Source organism: Hevea brasiliensis, chromosome 16 (assembly GCF_030052815.1).
Source record: "Hevea brasiliensis isolate MT/VB/25A 57/8 chromosome 16, ASM3005281v1, whole genome shotgun sequence".
In the NCBI taxonomy this organism is placed as follows: Eukaryota; Viridiplantae; Streptophyta; class Magnoliopsida; order Malpighiales; family Euphorbiaceae; genus Hevea; species Hevea brasiliensis.
The window spans coordinates 52,021,402-52,040,258 of NC_079508.1; the positions used below are offsets into that span (position 1 = coordinate 52,021,402).

At 35.1% G+C, this 18,857-nt stretch overlaps 2 protein-coding genes, 1 long non-coding RNA gene and 1 other non-coding gene across 7 annotated transcripts; 1 reads left to right on the forward strand and 3 right to left on the reverse strand.

Annotated features, from left to right (window-relative positions):
* Window positions 1–446: 446 nt before the first annotated feature.
* Window positions 447–1,322, reverse strand: LOC110634558 (uncharacterized). Its single transcript, XR_009144998.1, has 2 exons — window positions 993–1,322; window positions 447–712 (listed from the first exon to the last, which is right to left on the reverse strand). It is a non-coding gene; the product is annotated as an uncharacterized LOC110634558 (long non-coding RNA).
* Window positions 1,323–1,421: 99 nt separating this feature from the next.
* LOC110634555 (serine hydroxymethyltransferase 7) lies at window positions 1,422–8,917 on the forward strand. Of its 3 annotated transcripts, XR_002491004.2 has the most exons (6): window positions 1,525–2,865; window positions 4,779–5,181; window positions 7,567–7,668; window positions 7,981–8,260; window positions 8,623–8,679; window positions 8,841–8,917. XR_002491004.2 is itself a non-coding variant. In XM_021783607.2 (4 exons), the coding sequence occupies exons 1-4, from the start codon at window positions 1,921–1,923 to the stop codon at window positions 8,202–8,204; spliced, it is 1,674 nt and encodes a 557-aa protein (XP_021639299.2). In that variant the 5' UTR covers window positions 1,422–1,920; the 3' UTR covers window positions 8,205–8,581. The 3 variants fall into 3 exon arrangements, 1 of the variants encoding a protein (XP_021639299.2); XR_002491003.2 differs by having other exon boundaries at window positions 8,623–8,917; XM_021783607.2 differs by lacking the exons at window positions 8,623–8,679; window positions 8,841–8,917 and having other exon boundaries at window positions 1,422–2,865; window positions 7,981–8,581.
* Window positions 8,918–9,756: 839 nt separating this feature from the next.
* On the reverse strand, window positions 9,757–11,901 carry LOC110634556 (uncharacterized). 2 transcript variants are annotated; one of them, XM_021783609.2, is made up of 3 exons: window positions 11,621–11,867; window positions 10,893–11,443; window positions 9,757–10,786 (listed from the first exon to the last, which is right to left on the reverse strand). In XM_021783609.2, the coding sequence occupies exons 2-3, from the start codon at window positions 11,247–11,249 to the stop codon at window positions 10,172–10,174; spliced, it is 972 nt and encodes a 323-aa protein (XP_021639301.2). In that variant the 5' UTR covers window positions 11,250–11,443; window positions 11,621–11,867; the 3' UTR covers window positions 9,757–10,171. The 2 variants fall into 2 exon arrangements, with proteins under 2 accessions (XP_021639301.2, XP_021639300.2); XM_021783608.2 differs by having other exon boundaries at window positions 10,893–11,901.
* Window positions 11,902–17,800: 5,899 nt separating this feature from the next.
* On the reverse strand, window positions 17,801–17,873 carry TRNAR-UCU (transfer RNA arginine (anticodon UCU)). The gene has a single exon. It is a non-coding gene; the product is annotated as a tRNA-Arg (tRNA).
* Window positions 17,874–18,857: the final 984 nt, after the last annotated feature.

Genomic DNA, 18,857 nt, shown 5'->3' on the forward strand with positions numbered 1-18,857 from the left:
TAGTACAGCATGACTTAGAAGCATTACACATTTCTGAGGATTTAACCCAAAATCGTTCAGAGTAGAAAAAGCGAATCCATATAGCCGACCCCAAATTTTTGGGATAAAGGCTTAGTTGACTTGAGTTGAGTATTCTTGAATTTCCCATTAATCCTGCATTAGTGGAAGCATCAATCAGACTTCAAGGCACCCTAACTGATGGTTCGTTGTTTGATCAAATTACATTTTGGGGCTTTCTTTGCCTTCTTTACCATAAAGCAATTGCTTGCATTTGTTACCGTGCTTCTGGCACGTCCTAATCATTGGTTGGCCGCTGCAGTTATAATCAGCAAACTTGTTTAACATTCACTATGCTCGTAAATATGTATCAAGATCATTATAAAACCAACATCAAAATAAACTAATGCTCAGATTTCATGGAGCTTGAGATTGTGGAAATTCCCAACTATCAGCTAATGTTACCGTAATGCATCTTCTTTTATGAATTTCAGAACACCACCAAGTCTATGTTCAAAAAACATAATTGCTATATCTATACACTGGAATCTTCATTGTTAATATCTTTTTTAGGATCCAACAATATGTATTGTATTTGTTCCGTAACTCTCCCTTTGTCTCCTGACAAGATCACAAGTACTCAAGAAGTTTGATCTCCACTGATCTGGAGATGTTTATTCTGCAATGCCTCAATCCCACCATCAGATTTCATCATCTATGAACATCATTCAATGGTACATTTTTTAAGTGCATTGGCAAGATAAAAGCCACTATCTATGATCCAGAGAGAATAATCCGAAGACAACAACATGAAGTCTGATGATAATTCAAACTCTCATGAAACTATACTGACAGAATACAAATCAACCTCAAATGCATTTAGTTTAAATATTCCCAAAATAAATTGAAACCATTATTTCTATGAGTTATCAGCTAGAAGGGACCAAATTCACAAACTAATAAACCAGAAAATTGATGCTAGAACAATTGCTTACTGGTTGGATAAATGTCTGCCTTGTGGTGGAGGCAATTATTTACTGAAACGTTTGCATTCTTCTCTAACCAAACCCTCTAATTTTTTTTTTTCTTTTAATCTTTAAGTTAATAAAATAACAAAGAAATCAACAACGAAAACAGAAAGATACCCAGAGACATGAACAAGGACACGAAAGAGATAGCAAGCACTGGACGCAGAATTAATAAGAAGAAATATTCCCAATGCGAAAGCGAAGAAGGAGAAGACTCCATAGCCGAAGCGTGTTACATTATTTCCAACGATTTTTCTCGTCTGTCTTTAGTTGGGCTGGGCCGACATGACCTCTGGTTCACCAGGATTTAAATGAGATTTTTTTTTCTGGCGTGGCCCAATCAGTAATTTTGAAGTCGGTTAAAGAAGAAATAGAATATAACGAAAAAAGCAAAGCAAACAATTACCAAAACACGCAGATCATGTTCTTGTTGAATCTAACGGCCATTCCACGTGTGAGATTGCTTCTCTTCCTGGAATTCCTCCACGTGTTTGTTTGTTTGGCCATTCCACGTGTTTTTGTTTGTTTCAACCAGTTACCAACTTTCACGCTACTGGCAATTCCCGGTCAGCAGCGTCCCCGCTTCCAGCACCGAACTTTCTTACATTCGCAGGTTCATCCCCACACCCACCACCGCCACCCCAATCTTCTCTATTCAAAGATTTCCGGATAAAGAAGGGTTCCAATTTCCTGGATTAGGGTTTGTGTTTAAATCGAAATTTCATGGAAGTTCCTGCTTCGGCTTCTTCAGAATCTAACGGTAACAGGCCAAGGATTCGTTATTTCAGCTGTAGTTTCTTTAGGCGTTGTTGTCGCTGTTTCTGTTGTTTCTACACAAATCATTGAGTTTTGAAATTCTCAATTTTTTTAATTATTTGTTATTTGAGGTTTTGAAATGGATTTATCGCAAGCTCATTCGGGTCTGTCGCTTGGGTTTCACTCGCACTCGTCGTCGAATCCTATTCCGTTGCAGTTACTTGACCAGAAGGAGGAGAACCCAGTTGAGAAAGATGAAAATCAGGCAGAAGAAGAGGAGAATTTTAGCATTTTGGGTCATCCAATGTGCATAAAGAGGCAAAGAGATGGCCAAGCATCGTCTTCATCGTCATCATCGCCTAACCCTCCTAAGCGAGTCGCCAAGGAACCGGGACTCGAGTGTCGACGAGCAATGGTTCGAGGCTGGGGGAACCAATCACTTCCCGTGGCGGACCCAGAAATTCATGAAATTATGGAAAAAGAGAAGCAGAGGCAGGTGAAAGGAATCGAACTTGTAGCATCGGAGAATTTTGTTTGCCGTGCAGTGATGGAAGCTCTCGGTAGCCACTTAACAAATAAATACTCGGAGGGACTTCCCGGAGCGAGATACTACACTGGTAACCAGTATATAGACCAAATTGAATCGCTATGTTGCAGTCGGGCATTGGCGGCCTTTGGGCTTGATCCTGATAAATGGGGCGTTAATGTGCAGCCATATTCATGTACATCCGCAAATTTTGCGGTTTATACGGGGCTTTTACTACCCGGGGATCGGATTATGGGTTTGGATTCACCTTCTGGGGGGCATTTGAGTCATGGATATTATACGCCGGGAGGAAAAAAGGTGTCTGCTTCCTCGATTTTCTTCGAGAGTTTGCCTTACAAAGTGAATCCGCAAACAGGGTATGTTGATTATGATAAGATGGAGGAGAAGGCGATGGATTTTAGACCCAAGATACTTATTTGTGGTGGAAGTTCATACCCCAGGGAATGGGATTACGCTAGGTTTAGGCAAGTTGCAGATAAGATTGGAGCAGTGTTGATGTGTGACATGGCTCATATTAGCGGCATTGTGGCTGCTAAGGTTTGAGAGTATTTTAATTTGAATATTCTTTAATTTGGAGATTTGGATTTGTGTTATTTAAGCTTCATTCTATGAAACTATGATTGCTATGCTCTAAGTTGAGGTTTTCGAATGTTTCAAAAAAGAAAATTAAACGGCACTGAATTGGTGACTTTGTTCTTGTATTTTGTGTTTTGAGAGTGTATCGAACTGAGGTAGTTAGTTACTAGAGCATATTTTCTTATAGTTCCTGCTATTTTCATTCTAGTTGGTTTAGAATTTGAAGGATAAGAGTTTTAGCACTAATGTCATGAATGATTGATTGATCTGCTTGCTTTTTAATTTTTAAACACATAGCTTATTCAACAACTTTTAAGTTCTACATAGTTGCAATTTCGTGAAATGGAAATGAGGCTATTGCTGCTTAAAAGTTGCAAAATTCATTAAATAAATAAACATTAAAGGAGCTTGACTAAAATTCAGAGCTAGTAAATGAGCGTAAATACATCAAATAAAGATATTTACATGTTTTGTATATGATAGAGTAAAGGATTTAAATAAAACAGATACAAGTAGAGAAGAGGAAATTGTGTTGAATTTTCACAACAAAGGTAACACAATAGATCAATCTTTCTGAACACAAAGTAATAATGGAGAATATCCAATTCACTGATTCAATACAAATAAAAGAACTAAAAAACAGAATTACAGCAAGAACTATCTCTTCTGCCCCAGAATAATGCCATTAATTAATTGAAATTCCTCACATGCCTCTCCCTTTCTTCTCTTTCCTTTTTATAGCTTCTTTAGTGCTGTTGATGTGATTTGTTACTAGAAGAATCTACAGGTGGCCTTTTTTCCTTAACTTTCTCCAATCAACTTGGCTCCTCCACCCATATTCCTTATGGTTCTTTGTTTTCAGATTCTTCCATTCCTTCTTTCTTCAAAAATACACCCTGAGTTCTCCTGGGTTCATGTAATCTTCTGGGAGCCCACCTTCCTAGCCTGGTCCTTAACAGTATAATTATTAATCAATTTTCTTAACTAGTGCAAGAAATAATGGAGATTAAATATCTAACCTTATCAGTTATCACAATAAAAAGAGAATCTATTTTGTTCTTTAGCTACTTGGTTTTGAGTTTCAAAGTTTTGGTCCTCCTATTCTTGTGGATAATAACATTGCAGTGGTAGAAGTTGAATAAGAACTTAGTCAGCCTAAAATTTCACGTGTCAAGAGTTCTGAGAGATTTAGGTTGAATAAGGCTAAAGAAAATGATAAATGACGGTTGGAGAAGTGCATGATTTTGATTTTAGGATCTAGTGGCAGCGTGGCTAGTGCATGATTTCGAAGAAGCTGACGATTGAGAATTTGGCTTCCAGTGATATAAAAAACAAGGTGAAGGAATGCAGTTAAATGTAGAAACTGTCATATCAGGCTACTGGTTTATTATGTTGAACTAATATATCAAAAATTTGCATCCTGTTGTTGTGTCAAAATACAAGTCATGTTGGTGTGATCATTCATTTTCCCCAGGATTTTTCCAACATTTTTGGTGTTATTTTAGTTAATTTTGTTCAAATATTTGAATTGAATGATTAACTTTTTTTTTTTTTAATTTCTTGCTCTTGAATGTTGATTCTCATTAAATATTTTAATGGCTTTATGATTTTCTTCGCATTGAAGTGTATGCAATTGCATATATGTTCTTTCACGTGCTTTACATTTTTTTTTACCTTTCTTCATGTGCATATTTAGAAATGAACAATGCTTTTGCTTAGAAAACTTCTTATCAAAAAGAAAAAGAAAAAGAAAAGTCCTTGACTCCTTGTGCTTATAAAGCTGAGACACTTGTTTCCAAGCATATAAAATGCATATTTTGCAGTTTTTTTTCTTCTTACAAATTACAATAATTTTTTGCTGTTGTCTTTTGCAGGAATGTACAAGTCCATTTGATTATTGTGATATTGTCACTTCTACAACTCACAAAAGTCTTCGAGGTCCCAGGGGAGGAATTATTTTTTGTCGGAAAGGGCCAAAATCAAGGAAGCAAAGCATGCTTAGTAATGGTGATGGTAGTAGCCATTATGATTTTGAAGAAAAGATAAACTTTGCAGTTCATCCATCGTTACAAGGTGGCCCTCACAATAATCACATTGCTGCTCTTGCCATAGCCTTAAAACAAGTAGCTACTCCAGAGTACAAAGCATACATGCAACAAGTGAAGAAAAATGCCCAGGCATTAGCATCTGCCTTGTTGAGAAGAAAATGCAGATTGGTGACTGGGGGTACTGATAATCATTTGTTGCTCTGGGATCTAACTACTCTAGGCTTGGCAGGTAGTGTATACATATGTCATATGATCATGATTATATGCATTTGTATGCATGTTTACTTGCTTATGCATTGTTCTGACCAATTCCTTGCCTTCATCGGCGGAATAAATGGTTGTTTATGTGTGGAAACCTCAGCAGTGGTTGACCAAAATTCCTCACTTAAAAGATGAAAGTGTTTTGTGCTGCCTCATTGTTTGAAACTCAGGAGGCTTTTTTGAAATACCAGGCGCCCTGTCATCAGAGTGCAGTTTTATGTAAAAATTTAAGCATGTCTGAATGCATTTTGAAACAATCATCAGATTGGAATAAAATCTTTTTTTTAAAACTTTTAGAAATAAGAAATTGAACATGAGAAAAATTAGTGCCTTTCTTAAGAGATGAAAAAAAAAAAGAAGCTTGCCAGACTCTTAACTTCCCTCATGAAGATACATGTAGGTTTTATTTTATTATTATTAGGATTATTTTTTGGAAGAGAGAAGAGAGAGAGAGAGGGGGGGGGGGGGGGTGTGGTACTACGCTAGAGCAGCTAAAGAGTGAGGATCAAAGTACAACCATTAACATATATGTTTTTTACATATGGCATTGGCCTTTTTTCTAATTTCTAGATTTCCCAGATAGCTGAAGTTTATATCTGGTTAGATTTTTGCTAGTTAATAAATGAATCCATATAATGACAGGTGTGCTTTACCTGGTAAATGTATGACAAGTCGCTTGGTCACATAAAAACTTCATTCTGGAGGAAGTATTTTTTTTTATTATGTGTGTATGACATTAGGTTGCATTTGACATTTTCATCCATTTTTCTCTCTTTAAGGGGTATTTCATTCAACTGTTGGAATAACTATGAACTGTTCAACCCATTAGGTAGACCAAAAAGTGGTTGGTAGCATTTTTTTTAATCGGTAGCTGATAACTGTTAGTAGCCCAGACAACTGCAACTATATGTGATCTCTATTTATTGTTTGATGCTATATTCTTGAGATGTTTGTGGATATGCAGATCAAATGCATGTCAGTAACTATATGATCACTATCTATTATTTGGATGCTATATTTTTTAGATGTTTTTGGCTATCCAGATCAAGTTCATTAACTATATGATCACTTATGATTTTTGTTTTTTCCTTTGCACTTTTCTATGTCCATGTTTTTTTCGATCACTTCATTTACTGCTTTAAAAGGACTATCGGATTGATTTGTTCTGCTTAAGAAGATTCATCAGATTTTCCAAATGACAAAATAACTATTAGTTATGATAACCAAAACATTTACTACATATTTATAGTTCCAATAATCTAATTGCTTTAGTTTTCAACATCAAAATGTAGTATTGTGTTACTTCTTGAGACATTGGTTGTTGCCTCTGAATAAATTGATTACTTGGGGTTCAGTCTGATTGACATGTGCATTTTGCTTGATTTCTTTTTCTTGTCAAAAGATTTAGTATCGTCTATGATACATCAGCTTGAGCCTGGAGTTGATGATACATGAGGTTGAGGGATTTATTTATGGGTAAATATATGAACCTTGATTTGTGGAAAGATAACTTGTATATCATCATGTATCATGATAAGAACAGGGTATTAGAGATTTAGAACAACAACAACAACTAAGTTTTAATTTCAAACTAATTGGGGTCGACCATGTGGATCCTTTTTTGCCACTCAGCTCTTTTTGAAACCAATTCCTCATCTATCCAAAAATTACCCTTATATTCTAACCAAGTGTAGTATTTTGTTTCTGGAATAGCAATTCTTTCTTCCTTTTGCTTCGTCCTACTCTAAATAGTTGACTGTGACCCTAGCGTTAATGGATAAAAAATATGTCTACCTTTTGAAGATAAGCCTGATAAGGCTGATTGTAGTTTGGGCCCAGGCAATGATGATAGACCTTGAATAGACTGTTATGGGAATCAAAGAAGGAAAAGAAGAAAATAAGTTTAGGGTCCAGGCATTTCAAGCAAAAACTATTGCGCATATTCTTTCATACACAGCTCTAAATTGTTGCCATATTTGATTATTGATTCCACTTTCAATTACTTTTTAAGTTGTCATAGGGACACCAATTTTAACTTTTGGCTTTAGCTGTAGAAATTGAACCGTTTAAAGCAGCAAAACTTACATTAGCTATGATGCCTTGGTATTAATGACAATTGAACAGGATAACCACTGTTAATCTTGTTAGTGTACATCCTATGTACATGAATGGACGTTACTCTTTTTGGTTATGTACTTTAATTTTTCTTTAAGTATACGTGTAGGATACTGTGCTTATTCATGCTCTTATGTCTGTTTTTATGATGTTATCAATCAGGATATATTTCGTTTCTTCATGTTTGTGCAGGCATATGTGTTTTGCTTAATGACAATGTTACTGTTCTTATTTCCAGGCAAGAACTATGAGAAAGTATGTGAAATGTGCCACATCACTCTAAATAAGTGTGCTATCTTTGGTGACAATGGTGCTATATGTCTTAGTGGAGTGAGAATCGGTAAGTTGTAGTCTCATCATCTTACAGTTTATCAATTTGCAATTATTTTGGAGTTGTCACGGGTATCATAAGTTCCAAATCTCAATATAAATTCCTAGATTTCCAATATAGTTTTATGGACAGAAAATAGTAGACCATAAATTAACTTGTGGGTGCTGGTAGAGTCATGATTATTCTTGATTGATTTGGTTTCCTAAATTTTGAATTAGTCTTAGTTGTCATTTCCTCAACCTAAATGCCAATGTAGGCTTGCAGGTGAAGAAAAATTCCTTTGTCAATTTCTGAATTTCCTATATTTCTGATCCTTTTTAGGGGCTCCTGCTATGACATCAAGAGGCTGTTTAGAGGGTGATTTTGAAACTATTGCGGACTTTCTTCTGAGGGCAGCTCAAATAACCTGTGCAATACAGAGGGAACATGGGAAGTTCCAGAGAGATTTTCTCAAGGGTCTTCCAAACAATAGAGATATTGTTGAGCTCCAAAACCAGGTTGAGACATTTTCTTCCCAGTTTGCAATGCCAGGGTTCGACTTTTGAATGTGTAAAGAGGACAACTTGAATGCATCCTTAGGTGGCTTCCCGCTATCTGTTTGGTAAACTGCCCCATTTTTCCCCATAATATATTTTTCATTCATCTCATGTAAATTACAAATATAGGTGAATCTTCTGGATTCATGGAGAGAATATAGCATTATCAATTTTTGAACTGTATTTTCCTGATTTTGTAAAGCTTACAAGAATAAGTAAAAATGGCTATATCTGTTAGGGAGTAAGTAATGGCTATATCTGTTAGGCAATAAAATATTCTATAGAAATTCGATAGATATTTAATTACATTATGTCCTATCAAATGTACCCTTTGTGAAGGCACAACTATATGTTTCTTTAAGCTCTTGTGCTCGTTCCACATCCTATATTTTGTCTTGGTAAATAATTTAATGTTGTGGTTGAGCAGGATGGAGAAAAACTGTAATTATGTTCCCCCTATTATGGCCGAGATGCAGGTCCTAAGGTAATTTGCTGTAGTACTACACATATGATATTATGATTCCTCAGTGCACGTCTCGTACTGTCTGTGTTATTTGCTTTTTTTTTTTTTTTTTGGAGAGAATTGCATTGTTGCTGTTATTTAAAGGTGCTTTATTGTTTTGGGCCTGGATAATTGATTTGCAGTTGCTGGAATATTAATTCTGTTGATCATAAATTAGTTCACCATGCAAAGAAAGAGGAAAAAGATGTGGGAGTTGGAATTTGGTGTTTGGACTTTAGTTGGTGTCAATTTTTGTTTTCCTTTAGCAGTGTTTTATCACTTTTCAAATCTTGTTGGGAGTATGGAAGAACATGAATAATTAAAGGCTTCGTCCTGTGGTTTAAAGAGCAATGATCATTCACAGTAAGCCCTGCCCACAGCTTTGTTGGAAAGCAAATTTGCAGCCAAAAATTTCCTGCTTCTGTTCTGGCGCAGTTGTTTATCCATCTAGATTTTGTCGTTATGTTTTCTTCTTTTCCCAATTGTTTAATCTCCCCATTCTCTAATGGAACCCTTCAAAGGAGGCAAGGCATGAATTTCCGGCCAAGGGACAAAAAGCGTGAGAGCCCCCTCCCTTATTTTCTGCATTTTATATTTCACCTTGACCCCAAAAAAAGGAGAAATTGGCAACATAATATAATATAATTATCCGAGAGAGAGAAAGACACACGCAGAAGGGACATGTCAGGAAGCGAGAGAGAAGAATTGCTAAAGATGCGTTCATCACCAACTCCATTGCTTTCAATGTGAACTGAATCAGACAAAAGCTTTTCTTCTTCCTTTGGGCAAAGCAAAGGGGTTTGCTTTTGAAATTAAAGCTAAAGCCAGGAATCTCTCAGTACCAAGCCTCCCTTCTCCATCATTCTTTCACAACTGGAATGATCAGTCATTTACTATATCAAGTAGTGCTCTCTCTCTCTCTCTCTCTCTCTCTCTCTCTCTCTCTCTCTCTCTATATATATATATATATATATAACTGGAACAGGAGGGAGGCCACTTTGAATTATTAAGAATAAAATAAATAATTAAAAATGCAAAGATAAACTACAACTCTATATGTAAAAACAAGAAGCTTTCACTCCTTTTGTCCATTATAATTAATAAATGGAACCCAGAAGCTGGTGTTTCATGTTCATGTCCAAAGAGGAACAACTCGGCCCTGCCTACTGCAATTACTGTCCCTCAAATTTTAAGTCTTCTCCAACCCAGAATTACTGTTTCTTTGTTCAATTTTACCATTAAGCGTTATCACAGAAAAGCTTTAAAAGAATAGAATATCTGTAGTAACGAACAGAAACCGTGAGAGGGAAAATAAAGGGAGAAAAAAAAAATGGAGAGATTTAAAATTTAAAAAAAAAAAGAAAATAAACGGAAAAAAAAAAAAAAAGGAGAGAATGGGTTAGAGGTGCAACCACTCCAACAACTGCTTCCTCCCCCTCGTAATATTTTTTTCGACCTTCCTATCTCCCTGTTTCTACCTATGACTGCAAAAGTCCAAAAGCTTCTTCCTCCCTTCAACGATCTCATCAAAGAAATCATCGAGTTGGCCAACAATACTCTCAGCCCCAGATCTCAAAACTCCAAAACAGCCTCTCAAATTCTCCACTCTTTCCCTTATCTCAACTTCTGTTTCCCAATCCACCACCACCACCCCTTGTCCACACCTCCTCTCCAGCTCTCCTCTCAGCTCCTCCATCGCCATCTTTGATCTCCTAAACTCATACAGTAAAATCCCTGGCCTCCCATTTATCTGGTTTATATCTCCTGCTACCCTCTGCTGCAATCTGGCTGTTGAGATCATGAAAGCTGATCCAAAGAATAGGCATCCTTCATACCCTCCTCGCAGAAAGCTCGATTCTGGCCAGCAATACACTAGCCCATATAGCAGGATCATTAGAAGCAAAGAGCTTACGTTTCTCATTGCATACAGAACCCCTCGAAACCCATTGAAACCATTCAGTTTAGATTCGATTGACACCTTCTCATCGAACCGCAAAGATAGCGGTTGGATTCTTGTTTCCATTAAAGCTCTGTTTTCCTCCTCCAATCCCGCTGCTTCTCTTCGACACCCAGAAATTGCCCGTATTACCTGTTTCAAGAATTCAATTTCAAGTCATTGTTAGTTGCATAATTTCTTTCTTTTTTTTTTTTTCTTTCATTTAATCTATCCAATAAAGAATCAAGAAATGATAAACCTGGCGAGATAACTGGGTACTAAGACGGCGATGGTTGTCAAGAGAAGAAGTGATATTAAATCCCGCTGAGTAATAGTTTTCCATTCCAGATATCCCTGATTTTAGGACATGGCATGCCTCCCATAGCTTTGAACTCTCATCCATGTACTCATCAAGCCACTTATCTCCCACAGGCAAATGAAGTTTTTGGACCAGCAAGGTCAACTGGGAATGAAAAGATCTTAACAAAGAAAGAACCCTTTGAAGGAATTGGATTGACATGAAGTTGCTAGAGAGATAAACACGTTCAAGATCATCGATCCCTCGAGTGAGGAAGGAATAGAAACCATTGACAGAATTTGTAGAGGAAGGATCCATTGTAGAGAGAAACTCAGGGATGGCAATATAAAGAGAGAAGAGGGAGGAGAGAAAAGGTTATAAAGATTGGTGATATTTAAATTGAGAGCAGAGAGGCATAAGAGAAAGGAAAAAAAAAAGATAGGAAGGGAATAGCTTAGAAGCTCAGGTTTCTAAGGTTGAAAAGGATTGTTGGGAGCAATGATGGGTGTTTCCTACAGAGGGGAAAGGATGATTGGTAATATGCCATTTTCATAGTTTAATAGGCAGAAAGAGGAGAAAGAGGAAAATGGAAATTTAAAAAAAAAAATTGAAAGATTTAGGATATAAATAAAGAAGGAAAAAAAATCAAAAGGGAAATTAAAAATAGAGACAGAGAAAGATTAGCAAACCTCTTCATAGGACATGAATTTTCCATGAGCTCCCATCCAATTTCTTCCTTTTGTGTGTTCCTTTTCTCTTTTCCCAACCCATTAAACTACTCTTAATTGTATTAAAATGTAATATTATTAAAAGGGTCCAACTGGTATGCTAAAGCTAATTGCTAATATTAATATTTGTTGGCTAATGTTGTATGATGATGGAGTGAGGTTATTGAGTTGTAAGAGTTTGACCCATTTGTTGACTGAGATTCTGCTTGTACACAACTTTCTAATTCTTTCTTTCTTTCTTTCTTTCCATTTAGATACGGGGCTTCCCTTTTGATTTGAGTGCTCTCTTTGGCTTCTTCTCCCCTCTTTTTCTTCCTTGAGCAACTGACTTTGCTCCTTTAATTCCCTTCTATCCTATTGAAATTTGGGGGTTTTATTTCTCCTAGATATTTCTCTTTCTTATTTTGTTAATTTTTTTAATATTTGTAATTATGAATATTTATAATATTGAGACTACACTCTTTCACATCAATGAAATACATTTAAGATAAAACTAGGCCTTCAAATTTTATACTGCATAGTATAAGTTTCACTTTTTCTCTTGGGACAAATTGGATGATTCTTTTCCATGCCCTTAGCTCCCCATCATCATATAAATTAATCTAAGCCATTCATTTGATAGAGGTTTAGGACCCATCAAACGGCGGATCAAAAGGAAAAATATTTTTATGATTCTTTGATCAAAATCATCACATTTTGGGCAATTTGACTAAATGGGTTTCATATGATTAATTGGTCCTCCTAGTTGGTAATCAAGAACAACAGAATGTATAAAGTTGTGGGGGACTATATATTTTTCCTTTATTCTCAGCGGCACCATTATATATTAAGCTCATTTCACCCTGGCCCCTATTGTTTAATGGTCTATGTTTATTCAAAAGATTGTCCCTTTTTTTTCTTTTTTTGAGTTGGGAAGGTGGGGGACCATGAAATCTTCTTATTTATATTAGAGTTATGTTTCATTTCAAGAAATTTGTTTTAGAAGGGTGCTCGTGGGTTTTTGGAGAATGGGACATCTTAAGAGTATTTGAGTATGTTGGTCTTTTAAGATTTCTTTGGAAAGTGAAGACTAACCATTAAGTTAACCAAGGCCAATATGGATATGGGCGCCCAATTCCTTTCTCTTTTACACTAGGAAGCCCTCCACCTAATTATAAATATGATAATGTTGCCCTCCATAATTAGATATATTCTTCCTTGCCCAATTAATATAGGAATAATTGTATTTTTTGTGGTGCCCTTGACCCAAAAATATATGCATAGGGCCCCTTCATTTATGTTTTGAAGAATGGCGAGGTCTCCCTCATTTGCCTTGATAGCCAGTCTTGTCCATGGGCAATGGGGTTGGCTTCAATCTAGGTGTAGTTCACGAGTGTGTGTAAATTCCATTTTGACTTGTCGGCATCATTTTGATCTCAAGTTTTCAAATACTGTCTCATAAGATGGGTAAATGGTCAAATTATAGGAATTTCTAAGTTATTAGAATAATTTTATATATTGCATTTAAATTTATAAAAAAAATTAAAATTAAAATTAATTTTTATTTATTTATGGTGGAATGGCCTTTTTCTTTTCATATTTATTTATGGTGATTGAACTATAGGGACTTACCAAACTCTAATCCTTTAGATGTCCTTTGTTTGGTTGTCCTCCATCATGCTGGCTCACTACAGGCAAACTGGTCCACATGATTGGGTTAACATATACAAATCATGCTGATTAAACCAAGAATTTGAGCAAAAATGCAAAACCTAGCTCAAAATGTAAGAGCTTCCCATTTTTTTTCCAAGCAAGCAAAAGTGCTTCTAAAAATCAATATGTTGGCAAGTGAGAGGAGGAACTGCTAACTATGGAGTTGGGATGTGGTGTGTGGGGATAGAGTTGCTTGGTTATCTATGGCACAAGCTGGACTTTGTTACAAAAATGGTGTAAGTTTTATGCAAAATTCATCCCATCTAACTCAAAAGTAAGGGGCTCAAAATGGAAAAGGCACTCATAGCTGTGGTGGGGAAGCTTTCAGTGCAAAAAATTACAATTACTTGCCCTATAAAACTAAGGTCAGCCCTTATGTAGGGCCATCCACATCTATATCAGTGGAAAGAAAGAAAGAAAGTTAAAAACCATTTGATGGGTGGACTTGTTGATTACTGGGCATCACTTTCATCACATCATACTGTTTTTACCCCAGAAAACCCTTATTGGGGAATGTATCTTTTTCTCCTTAATGGCCTTAGAAGTATACAACTGGATGGTCCTATGGCCTCTTAGCATGTGAAAATGATACAAAGGAATAATTGTTGATGCAGATTTTCAAAGGGAAAGGAAAGAAAGTAAATTTAAAAAAAAAAAAAAGAGAGAGAAATAGTGTATAGCAGTAAGATTAAGAAAAGGGAATATCCTATCAGTTCAAGAATTGAGGGTTGATATGCCTAATCTTGGCAAGTTGCTTATCATATTAATTCCCAAATTAATTGGGGTTACTGTAGGGGACCACTTACAATTCTTTTCATTCTTCATCTTGATGTTTTAATGAAGATAAAGGGAGTCTTAAAAACAAGTCATTTTTCAAACCCTCTCCTGTTAATGATAAATGGGACATGCACTATCCCATATTTCCAAGTAAAATACCCTGAAAACACTTCCAAGTTTCAAAGAATTGAAATGCTTCAATTGAGTAGCCCATTAATTAGATATTTCAAGTGTTAAATACTAAGTAGCAATAATGACGGTGACGAAGAAGGAACATATATATATATATATATATATATATATATATATATATACCTTTTAGACTTTAAGCACACAATAATTGAAAACTTGAGCCTCAGACTGAGGCTGCTCTCTCAACAGCAGAAGGGCTGGGTGCTACTACTGTTACTCATGCATCTTCACCACATCCATGCATCCACCTCACTGCCTACAAAAAGATTTTGTGTGCTATTCTTTGTACTTGGTGGACTGGATTCTTCAATTACTGTAATGAATTTTTTGAAAGGTCTAAATTTAAATAAATAAATAAAATAAAGAAAAAGAGCAAAGGGCATCATTGTCAGCCTCTAAAAGAGATGCTCCAATTATCATTAGCAGGATCAGTAAAATCACAGCTCTGTTTATGAAAAGAGATAAAAGTGAGGTATAAAGCTAAGGTAAAAGTACTTCCTATGCATTCTAATAGGACAGGTGGCAACCAAGAAACTACACCACTGGATCATAATCATGTGCTCAAGCACCTTCTAAAGTAGGGGTTTTCCCTTTCCTCATCACTGTTCTGGACCACCTAATCACCTTTTAGTACCAAAATCTCAATTTCTCTTCCAGCTTTGGCTACCCATTTATTAAATCAATTAAAATAATATAAAAACAAATAATTTGCAGAGAAAGTTATGGTGAGTATCTGCCTTATAATTAATGCAACAGATTTGAAATTTAATTTCTAATAATTTTATTTATATAAATTTTTTCCCTAAATGTTAATTTCATCCCTATATTAAAATGAAATGTTTAATTTAATTTATTTTTAATTTTTTTATTTAAATTAATAAAAAAATTTAAATTTAAATTTAATTTAATTTAAAAAATAAAATTTTTAACTCAATTTTTTGATTTGATAAAAAATGAAAAAATTCAATTTTTTTTTAATAAATTTTTTGATTTAGTCATTGTTAATTTTTGAACCAAATTGAGTTAAATTGAAAATTTTGACCTAAGCTAAATTGAACTTTATCTTAATAAATATAGGGAAGTGAAAATTTTCATCCAGTCATGTGGCTAAGAATGAATTACAATCTACTTCTGGCAACTGTATAGGGCCCTTTATTTTTCTCTCTCTTACCTACCTATTGATCATTTGACAATATTATTTTAGTATATTAATTACTGGAACATGGTCTGGTTTAGGTTATTATATTGCTTAAATAATGTTTGATGATTTGTATGAGAGAGTAAGGTTGTGGACTATGATTGAAAATAATTGTTTTATGTTTTGGTGGGAATTTTTCTTTTCTGAATTTTATTACTTTTTATTGAAGCAAATTAGGGAGATTTGAGCTAGTTACAAAGTGTAGCTACATTATCTACTTAATGATTTAAGCACAAAATCTCCCTCATCAATGGCTGAAATGGGTTGGATTTAGAATATATCCTTAATTATATCAGATTTATGTGTGGACAACTTTTCTTATAACAAAAACATGGGCCACCAAAGCATTATATTGAAATGACCCAAGAGCTTGGTGTTCAATAGCTTCATTTTTTTTTTTTTCAAAATCCTTTGGGATATTGTAATATTACCTCTACTAGTGGTGTTGTGTCAAAGGAAGGAAATTAAGAAAAGACTAAATAAATCAACATCTATTGGCTTTTCCCCCAAATTTAAGCCTTCTAATAGATAAAAAAAAAAATAGAAAGAACAAAAATCCACTATATACATAAAAAAAATAATAAAAAAATGAAAGGATGATCAATCAATAAGTGTCTGTATGATATTATAACTTGAGGGTTAAAATTACTTCTTAGTTATTACTAAATTTAATTTTAAATTTTTTTATTAATATATTTTTAAAAAATATTTTTCTTAATAATGTCAAATAATGTTAAATATATTGTGCTTTTATAAATAAACTGAAAGAGAAGGAAAAATGATTGATATGGTAAGAAAGGACCTAATTATCATACATAAGACCACACCATACTCTTTGGAGCTAGACCCTATAGCCCATTACTTCTGTTTGACTAACATTGATGGTGAGAGGGACAGATAGAGGGGTCTTTCTTTGGCTTTTGGTTTAACTTTGGCAAAAACCCACTTCAGGATTCCCTCCCACTATAGGTGCCTTTTATTCCCTTCTCATGCTCTAAAAGAGGGAGCCTTCTAAAAATTAATAATCATCTAACAAGTTCAAGCCACCAACTAAGCATTTATAGTAATGCAAGTAAAGATTTAGTGCTTATAGGCTTTTTGTAAATGGGGCATCTACTATCTAGGGGGCTTTCACTTTTTCATGATTATGGTTTTGATCTAGAATCTGCATGCCAATATAGTTAAGGCCTTTGCCTCACACCATGTGCTAATGGGAACATGCCACATGTTGCAAAATTAGTGGTTGCAACCTCAATGGTGCATATATAACAAATATGGAGATGCTATTGCTAGCAAAATAAATCTTGATAGGTGACATGTTTGGTGATCCTAACCAGGGGTCACTAAACCAACTCAAGTACTCAAAAATTTTGATCTTGGAAAGGAAATGTAATGAGATTTTTTGCCCATTATTATTATTATTAGACAAAGACTAAGTCAGTAAGACTTGCATGTGTGTTTTAAATTTAGACACATAGCTGCATGTTTAAGTGGTCCTAATCTAAGACAAATCAGCATATAATGCAATTTTAGCTTCAGAGATTTGGTTACAGGTCTCTTGTCAACTTACTGTATCTGTATATGGCAAATTGATACGAAGACCTAATTAGTTTATACATCTCTGTTGAAAGTTCTAGTTGGCATTAACAACTAGCTTGCTGGCTAGTTTTTGTTTAATGACTAAAGAGAAAGCCAGTGCTTATAACACTAAACCAAGCAAGCAAAATAAAATAGTTAAAGCTTAACAATTGGTGGGCTACTAGTGGCTATAGTTGAAGTAATTAGGTACAATGGTCCGAGGGTTTGTGGTATTGGCTCCCAAGGTACTGGTGGTCCAAACAAAAGATATGAATGTTTAAGATCCAAAAGTTGGGCTCCTCCTTTAGATTGAAAATGTGGAAAAGTGAGGGTCTGCTCTACTTTTCTTGGCTACTGGCTAGGTTTGGCGTAGGAAGAGGAAAGGAGAAGTACTTGTGGAGTAAGGCCTGGTGAAAGAAAAAGAGAGAGGGCTTTATACCCAATGAATGTATTGTGTAGAGTTATAGGCCCACATTATTAGATGGTTTGTGTAAGTTGTAAAAGTTGTTCTATATGTACTCAAATCTTAATATTAGAAACATTGCGGCTGGTTGGCCCCATGAGGGGGGCCAGCGCAGTCTGTTTGCGTTAGATACTTCATCAGTTCAGCCGCATGTAATATTTTGCCAGCAATGCAAAAGAAAAGCCGCTGATTCTGGGCCCAACAATGCTATGGAGACCCGGTTTCTGGCAAAAAAATAAAACACGCCCAGTGGGACTCGAACCCACAATCGCCTGATTAGAAGTCAGGCGCCTTATCCATTAGGCCATGGGCGCTAGTTGACTATCGCTTAAGAACAAACAATTAATTCTATGCAAAAATCGTAGTTAGAAGAATTGTCTGAAGGATGGAAAAAAAAATTATGAAATTGAATTTGAATTGACATATAGAAAGAAGCAATTCAAGCCCTCCTATTGACGAGAAGTACACACTTGTATATATTGCATATATAAATATTAATGCACCTCATTGATGGGGCCAATGTAGGAAAGAAGGGGCATTGGGCCTTGGAATTTTAAAAACTTTAGAGCGTATATATGTAATTTTATAAATTTTTATAGGGACGGCAAAAATTTTCAAATTCAATTCATTTTGCCCCGAACCTGATCAATTTTTCCTGATTCGCTTCGACCTCGATTTGTGTGGAGCAGAGACGTTCTCTCCGCCCCAAAACTCTGTAACCTACCTCATATGATAATATATTATTATTTTTTATTAAAAAATAATTTATTTTTATATATTTATATATTTAAATATTATAAATTTAACAATATATGTAAATATATTGATAAAATAATGTGTAAAACTTGTATTTCTAATAATATTTTATTTTTAATAAATAAATTTATATTATATACTAATAAATTAAAATAAAAATAAATAAATAAAATTGGTAGCCAGGAAATTTGCCCCACCCTGCACTCCTGCAGGGAATGCCCCGTTCTGATCCCGAACTCCTATGAGGAGGGGATGGGAGGAGCGATTCCCGCCCCCGATCCGACCCATTGCCATTCCTAAATTCCTACGTCCCTACAGTACAAAACCTTTAGTGTAGCTGCATTGGCTCAAATTTTCTCCACCAAATTATGTCTAATACATATCACCTAATTTATAGAAATGAGTAGGGAATGCTTTGGTATATCATGTTATAAGATTTTGTATGTAGTTTCATCCATTTTATGCTTTGTGGTAAGAGAGAAAGAAGTGAAATTTGGGTAATGTAATAAGATGATTGATTGTTTAAAGATGGATCTGTATGT